The sequence below is a fragment of the Triticum aestivum genome, chromosome 6B, assembly GCF_018294505.1.
Source record: "Triticum aestivum cultivar Chinese Spring chromosome 6B, IWGSC CS RefSeq v2.1, whole genome shotgun sequence".
NCBI classification, from domain to species: domain Eukaryota; kingdom Viridiplantae; phylum Streptophyta; class Magnoliopsida; order Poales; family Poaceae; genus Triticum; species Triticum aestivum.
The window spans coordinates 244182944-244191252 of NC_057810.1; the positions used below are offsets into that span (position 1 = coordinate 244182944).

At 44.2% G+C, this 8309-nt stretch overlaps 2 protein-coding genes across 2 annotated transcripts; both read left to right on the forward strand.

Moving 5' to 3' along the window:
- Nucleotides 1-3637, forward strand: LOC123136796 (amino acid transporter AVT6A). Its single transcript, XM_044556299.1, has 7 exons — nucleotides 1-517; nucleotides 1101-1544; nucleotides 2020-2172; nucleotides 2264-2467; nucleotides 2554-3019; nucleotides 3118-3333; nucleotides 3413-3637. Exons 2-6 carry the CDS (start codon nucleotides 1124-1126, stop codon nucleotides 3248-3250), a joined length of 1377 nt encoding a protein of 458 aa, XP_044412234.1. The 5' UTR covers nucleotides 1-517; nucleotides 1101-1123; the 3' UTR covers nucleotides 3251-3333; nucleotides 3413-3637.
- A 1238-nt stretch (nucleotides 3638-4875) lies between these two features.
- LOC123136797 (biogenesis of lysosome-related organelles complex 1 subunit 2) lies at nucleotides 4876-8309 on the forward strand. The gene is made up of 2 exons (XM_044556301.1): nucleotides 4876-5107; nucleotides 7801-8309. Exons 1-2 carry the CDS (start codon nucleotides 4997-4999, stop codon nucleotides 8068-8070), a joined length of 381 nt encoding a protein of 126 aa, XP_044412236.1. The 5' UTR covers nucleotides 4876-4996; the 3' UTR covers nucleotides 8071-8309.

The window sequence follows — 8309 nt, forward strand, 5'->3', positions numbered from 1 at the left end:
CGGCGAGTAGAATCTTCCATAGATCCGTCACTCTCATCCACTCGTCGCCAAAAAAGATCTCGCCAGCGCATCTCCACTCCTGCCATCATCCCCGTCGTCGTCTTCCTCGCTCGCGGTGCCACTGCCACCGGCCAGTCGCCAACCCGCACGCCTCGCCATTTTTGTCATCCCGCCGCGGATAAGGAATGGCGAGGCAGCAAGCAACCGGCCAAAGACTAAACTAATCTGGCAAGTAAGAGGAAGCAAAGATCGATTGCTTTCCTTTCTTCCTTTCCGTGGAAAAGGACCGGCGCTCGCGGCGACCAGGAAGGCAAGGAACGCGTCCGGTTCTTGGATAAGCGGAGGCGCGGCACCGCACGCGGCATTCGCCTATATAACAAGGCCGCCGGGGGTGGGAGGCGGAGGGACAACTCCGTCTACACACGCGCGCACCCTCCAAAGTCTTCTGCCGATTTCTTCGTCTCCGCTCTCTTCGTGTTCGGGTTGTTGGCTGAGCGACAGTTGGGATTCTGCAGAGGTATGAGATTGAGATGCTACTCTCTGGCGCTTGTTTTTCCATGGTGGTAGGATTGGGTTAGCTTCGTCTGGGGTTTTGTCCCCATTCGAGTTGTCTCATCTGATTGGTATATGCCCTGGAGAAGTTTGTCTTGGATTTGGGCGAAATTCCAAGATTTACACGTTGCGCTGAATGTTTGTCCATTCTTGTACCAAACATCTTATGATTGAATAATGATACTGATGCATGTGTTCTACTACCGGAAATGGCACTTGAAGTTTTTTGCTTTATGTGGTTTCGTTTCCCGGTTGTCATCAAGCCAGACTTTGTACATCCTGTCAAATAGTTAGTTGTAACTTGAAAGCTTAGTTCTTTCCTGAATAATCACGATCACCATTTCCCCAAGATAAATGAAACTCGGATTCTGCTTTCTCGATTCATGACAAGGTAGATAGCTCTACAGATGATAGATTAGGAAAATGTAGTCGAAGGACGGAAATTCAGATTTAAGGTTTTTTTAACGGTAACCTGAATATATTTCAAAAGAAATTCAGATTTAAGATGAAATCTGTCTGTTGTCCTAATTGAAAATTTGCACATACAGGAGGTTGAAAGTACTTGAAACAAATGGGGATTGGGGATGCATCACCTAGTGAAAACCAGTCTGCACACAAGGAAAAGAGGGATGAGACCACGCCACTTCTCCCGGTCAAGGCGGAAGAGGAAGATGGGATCCATGAGTTCAATGGAGCCTCTTTCTCGGGTGCAGTTTTCAATCTGTCGACAACCATCGTGGGGGCTGGAATTATGGCCCTGCCAGCAAGTATCAAGATGCTAGGCATTATCCCGGGTATTTTGATGATCATCCTTGTGGCATTGCTCACTGAGGCATCAATTGACATGATGGTCAGGTGCAGCCACCAGGCCAAGATTACATCCTATGGCTGGCTGATGGGTGACTCTTTTGGTCAATGGGGGAGGATTGCGCTGCAAGCATCTGTGGTCATAAACAACATTGGCGTCATGATTGTATACATGATTATCATCGGTATGCCTGTGACACGACCCTTTTCTGTTATGCCTACCTGTCATCGAGAGTTGTCATGTTGAATATCGATGATTGGCAGTATACGTTCAGGTGCTATATTTGTAGTTGCTGAATTGCATAATATGGAATCCTTGGAAGCTAATAAGTAATAACTTATAAATTAATTACTAGTGAACACTGATACAATTCTTCGGTATAACACTTTTTGGTTCAGTGCGGCTGATTATTAACATAGATCTTTTCATTGATGTTGGGACTCCGTTTCCCATAATACTCAAGTTTGATCGACCTCCCTAAAAAAATCTCCACTATGTTACCTATATGCTCCTATGTCTGTCCAAGTGATGTATTAGATGACATATCGAAATAAGCGCAAAATATGCTCTCTCTTCTTTTAGGAAATAGTTGTGTCCTTTTTTGGACCATGCAATTTGCCTCAAACTATTATTGATACTGCCTGTTTATCTTTTTCCAGGTGATGTGCTATCGGGAACATCTACAACTGGTGTTCATCACCGGGGTATCTTTGAGGGGTGGTTTGGTCCTCATTTTTGGAATTCTCGTCCAGTTGTTCTCCTTGCCACAACTATTTTTGTGTTTGCCCCATTGGTGAGCTTTAAGCGATTGGGTAAGTTTGTTGCATTGAAGAAAGAGGTCCATTTTGCTATTTCTTTTATAGTATCTGAACCAAATTACTAACCGAGCATCTTTGGCCGCAGATTCATTGAGATACACATCTGCTCTGTCAGTTGCCCTTGCTGTGGTTTTTGTTGTCATCACTGCTGGAATTGCTATTCTCAGACTGATAGAAGGGACCGCGGAGATTCCCAAACTCTTCCCTGAGATACATGAAATCAATTCCATCTGGGAACTCTTTACAGCTGTGCCGGTTCTTGTCACTGCCTACATTTGCCACTACAATGGTGTGTCTTCTACTTCATACTTGGTTTGCTCTTGCTGTTGTTCATTTCTCTGAGATCTAAAACATCTGTTTTTCATGTTTGGACAGTTCACAGCATCGATAATGAGCTGGAAGATAGAAGTCAGACTAAGCCAATTGTGCGAACTTCACTCGCTCTCTGTTCAAGTGTTTATGTTGCGACAAGCTTCTTTGCATATCTCCTCTTTGGCGAGGGTACCCTCTCTGATGTGCTCGCCAATTTTGACTCCGACCTTCATATTCCATTCAGCTCTGTCTTCAATGATATAGTCAGAGTGAGCTATGTAGTCCATGTCATGCTCGTTTTCCCTATAGTCTTCTTTGCCCTTAGGCTCAACCTGGATGGACTCCTCTTCCCCACCTCAAGGCACATTTCTCATGACAACCGAAGGTTTACCATTATCACCGTCTCACTCCTTGTTGTGATTTATCTTGCTGCCAACTTCATACCAAGCATCTGGGATGCGTTCCAGTTCACTGGTGCTACAGCTGCTGTCCTGATTGGTTTCATCTTTCCTGCCATGATCATACTCAGGTAATCAGCATTCTGTTTGTGTGATGTGTGCCTGATGTTTGTAGGTATCCTTTTGGTTTACATGTCCAATAACTTTATTCTGCTCATTGTTTCTTCAGGGATTCTTATGGGATCGCAACCAAGCGCGACAAGGTTTTAGCTGTAACCATGATTGTGCTTGCTGTGCTCTCCAATTCAGTGGCCCTGTACAGCGATGCGATGAGCATCTTCTACAGGAAGGTGGAGGCCTAGTCTGCTCCATGCCTCCTTACTCCAAGGGAATAAGTCCAATGCACATGCATAATTCGGAGTGATTATTGAGCTTTAGTTAGTACTCCCTCCGTTCCAAAATAGATGACCCAACTTTGTACTAAAGTTAGTATAAAGTTGGGTCATCTATTTTGGAACAGAGGGAGTATATTGCACAGTCAAACAATGTGATTTCATGGTGGCCACTAATTTTTGTTTTGGACACTTGAGAGGATTTTGTTTGCTGCATTTGTCTAGTTTCTTGAACATGTAATCCGGCTCAGCATCTAGATGAGCAATTTGTGATCTGGTCGCAGGTGTTTGTATTTATTGGCAAGAACAAGATTTTTATTTACCTTTTGGGGTTATGTGCATGTTCATATTCGATCATCTTGAAATGGATGTTTGAGAAAGCTCTTTATATGCAATGAACTTAACCATATTCTAGGGTGAGACATTGTTGTGGATATATCATGTACATTTGCACCGACGTTTTTCTCACCCGTGAAAAAGGCGAACATGAGTTTCAAAAAAAAGAGAAGAAAAAGGCGAACATCGAGCCGCAAACCTAGGCACGACTATTGTGGTTGTGTCTTCTCTTGTGGCCACAAGTAGGGGTCAGGATCTTCTACGGCCCCATTAGGTAGAGAAACTTTGACTTACCCTTTTTATTTTATTTTCTCATGTTTTGAAAATGTGACATGTAGTGTGTTGCGTGCTATCAATGGTGTCCAATCACCACACTTCACACCCTTAATTTCATATAAAATGAAAAATGATACATAGTCTGAATCGTGCAATCCTAGAAGGCACCGTTTACCATAGCGCACAATCAGACAATTCACATTAGTAGAAAAATATTGCCAAAAGGTTTACCCTAATAACATACTCCCTCCGTCCGGAAATACTTATCATCAAGATGGATAAAAAGAGATATATTTAGAATTAAAATACATCTAGATACATCCCCTTTTATCCAGTTTGATGACAAGTATTTCCGGGAGGGAGTATAAAAATAGGTTGTCGTGCTCACCGCACAATTAAAGTAGGTTGTGTATTGAAGATACTAAAAATCATAATTGTCAACATTTTTCTTTGAGGAATATTGTGAAACAGTTTGTGATGTGGCCTCTAAATAGCAATTATGTCAATAAAAACGCGTAGGTCTCCTTTGATTTGCAGGAAATTTATAGTAATGCTATAGGATACGATTTTTGCAGGAAAATGTATTTTTTTAGGACCCTTTGGTTTGCATAATGGATTTGCTATTCCTATCTAGAATTGGTTTCTACCATTCCCAGTTCAAGGAATGAAATGTTTAGCTCAGACCTAATATAACAAATATCATCTTATGAATCAAACAACATCTCTATAGCCTATAGGTATTGACATACATGTCATCTTTTTTTTGAGGTAAAACACATACTCCCTCCGTCCCAAAATAAGTGTCTTGACCTTAGTACAACTTTGTACACAGTTTTTTTTTAGGGGTAGTTTGTACACAGTTGAGGCACTTATTTGGGACGGAGGGAGTACATGTCATCTGATTTCCCAAAATTTCTTATTCTATCCTACGAAGCAAAGGAGGCCTTAGTTTGTCTTAAGTACGGACCTTCCTTTTTATATTGGGCCCCATCATGACGGCCCAGCAAACTGCAATTTCTTTTGAGCGGACAGAGAATTTCTCAGCATAGAGGAACGAGCCCAATCCCGATTCCTACTCGGCGGGAGCGGGAGGAAGCGCCGGCGATGGCGACCCCGGCGAAGGAGGAGGCGGCGGCAGGGCAGAGAGACGAGCTTACCGACTCGCTGTCCGAGCTCTTCACCAACGTCTCCCTCATGGTCCGCGGCGAGCTCCAGGTCCGCCCGCTACACTCGAGCCGCCCCCCCCCCCCCCCCCCCCCCCCCCCCCCCCCCCCGATCTCAGCCGTCGTGTGCAAACGGACGAAAAGAAGAGCGATTGTTTGGTGTTGATTTGATTAGCTAACGCGATAAAAAAATCGTGCCATAACCCTAGCGCAGAGCCCCGTGGTCGTTCGTTCAGATTTCGTAGCTTGGACTGGTGCACGGATTGTCTAGGTATTTTCTGGATCTGGTATACTCACGGGGGCTTCGTTAACATTTGCCCCCATTTGGTTTCCGATGCCTCAGTTCGAAGGACTTGCAGTAGCAGACGAAAGCAATCACTGATCATGTAGTGCTAAAGTGGATTTTCTACCATTGAGTTTTTTGGAACGAAGACGCGTTCGACTTCAAATTAATAAAGCCACCAAGCAACCGTCACAAGGTTCAATAGTCTTACAGGCCGAAAAGAAACCAAACATGAAAGTACGTCGAGGCGTAAAGGAGCACGGGTTACATCTCAAATAACAACATAGCCCAGACCCTGCTTCCTAAAAACTAGTACCTCACAACCAAAAGGTGAGACCATCTACGGAGGGTGACGCGCCGTCGTCAAAGTGCTTCTAATCTTCTCCATGGCCTCCGACATCTGCTCAGCATCGCGCTGCTTCCCCAACGGTGTCAACATCTGTAAGAAGAGATGGCATTTAAATATAACATCAGCGGGGTGGGAAGGGAACTTTTTTTCAATAGTCATTTTGTTTCTAATAGTCCGTAGAGCCCACAGAAGCGCCCCTACGCATCTCCAAACAATCCGCCCACTAGTTCCCTTCTGGGTTTGCACTATCTGGAGCAAGTCAGAGCACGACGCGGGGCTCCAATTTTGCTGGAAAGCTTCCCTCACCGCACTCCACGCAAACCTAGCTAACGCACATTGAAAAAAGACATGGTTTGCGTCCTCGTGATTCCCACACACGATACACGAGCCGAGGGACCATTCCATTTGGCTACATTGTCCAAAACGTCGAACCCTTGCTCTTGGCTTTGAACAGGTTTCCATCCGGGAAGTACTTAGCCCTAAGGATATCAGCCCAGAGCCCCGACTCTTTTTGGGCAAGCCGCCACCACCATTTCGTTAGGAGGGCCACGTTCATCAGCTTTGAGTTGATGATCCCCAAGCCGCCATACTTTTTAGGTCTACACACAGCCGCCCACCTAACTAGGTGGTATTTCTTTTTAGTTCCAGTCCCTTCCCAAAAGAACTTGGAACGGGGCGTGTCAATCTTCGCGTGCACCCCGTCCGCTAAGAGAAACATACCCATGGTAAAGAGAGGCAAGGTAGATAGGCTAGTATTTGTAAGGATTAATCTAGCCGCCGAGGACATGAATCTTCCTCTCCATGGACTCACCCGATTTGCCACCTTGCCATATAATGGCTCCCATTCCGAGATCGACAATTTTCGGTGGGAGATCGGGAGGCCAAGATACTTACTTGGAAAGCCCCCAAGCTTACAATTAAGAAGATTGGCAACATGCCTACTATCTTGATGACTCATCCCTATGGTAATAACCTCACTCTTGAGGAAATTTATTTTCAGCCCAGAGAGGAGTTCGAAAGTTATAAGCAACAGCTTGATCGACGCGATACTATGTAAGTCAGGCTCGAAAAGGAGCATTGTATCGTCGGCATATTGCAGGTGCGAGACCCCGCCGGGAATGAGGTGGGCCACTAAACCTTTGATGTGACCCGCCGACCTGGCTTTCCCAATCATTCCCGAAAAGGCATCCGCCACAAAATTAAAAATCAGTGGCGAGCCGGGGTCCTTCTACCATTGAGTTGGTACGCCAAAATGAATACATGCCCGTTGCATTCTCTGGACACCAGTGAGGCTACGCAACGTGCTTTAGTGCATCCATTCTCAGGTTATTTCTCATTTATGCTTGAAGGCGCAAAACTCGGTTAGCTTTATTTGTGATTTGAAATGGCTGTGTTGAATTTGTAGCCTAGGCTATGGGGTCTGTGCTCGGTTCTTTGTTTCTTGAGGGATTGAGTACTTCTTCAGGGGCCAAAAAGCGCATCACAATTCAGACACTACACTTTTGTAGCTCACAGATGACACATTTATATAGGCATTGCTTCGCTTAACATGATAAGGCATTGCTGAAGTGCATGAATTCAGATTGGCAGCATAAGCCACAGAGCATTGATTTGCTTACTTAATCAAAAGAAGAAAACTAGATAAATGGTATTGACATTGACAGGCCTTTGCACAAATAGAAACCATCCCACTTGGTTTGGTGTTTGTGCTATGCAGTGTACCAAATAGCTTTCCGGTACTGTACTACTTCTCATACAGTTAGATTATTTTCATGTTTGCCAACAAAGCGTTATTTTGATTTGAGCAATAAATGATGACGGAAAGTGCTTTGGTAGCTAAGGGTAATTAAATGTATTGTAAATAACTTCACCAAACCATGTAGATTCATTGAAGGTTAAGGGATGGTTAATATTTTCTTAATCTGAATCTTCAGTGAAAGGTGACAGATTTAATACAACTTTAGATTTGGTTTTCTATGATGTATTTCAAAAAACAAAAATGGTTAACTGTCCCTTGCCAATCTTTATCGGCAGGGTTACTGGCTTTTGCTGTTATCAACATTTGTGATTCGTCAGCATTTATTTTTCCCTTAAGATGTCACATCCTTTTCAGGGAACCAACAACCAGCTCTCACTGCTTGAAAAGATGAATCAACGCGTGACAGAGGAATACAGTAACTACGGAGATGTTGCATCCGGTCTGCGGGTCTTTGTAGAACAGCTGAATGAGAAAAACCAACGGTTTGACGAGTACACAACGCAGATCGACGCGATAGACCAGCAGGTGAGTGAGTTTGAGGCAGTGGTGTCCATGCTTGATAAGCATGTCTCCATGTTGGAAAAGAAAGTGAAGTCCGCATATCACATTGCTCCTACACAATGATTCATCTCCAAGGATCCCATCATCTTCTGTTCTCTTCACATTGAGCATATCTCTAGTAGCTAAACACGTTTGGATGGGGAAACTTACACTCTGGCCCTAATGGTTCCACCATTGTTGTACTTGTAGTCTTGTAGTGCAACTGCATGGACGAGTTGCGGTGTTCCTTCCAGGCACTTGTATAATACAGTACTACTACTTGCTATTATGGAGACAAATAGACAGCACCATAAGATTTCTCC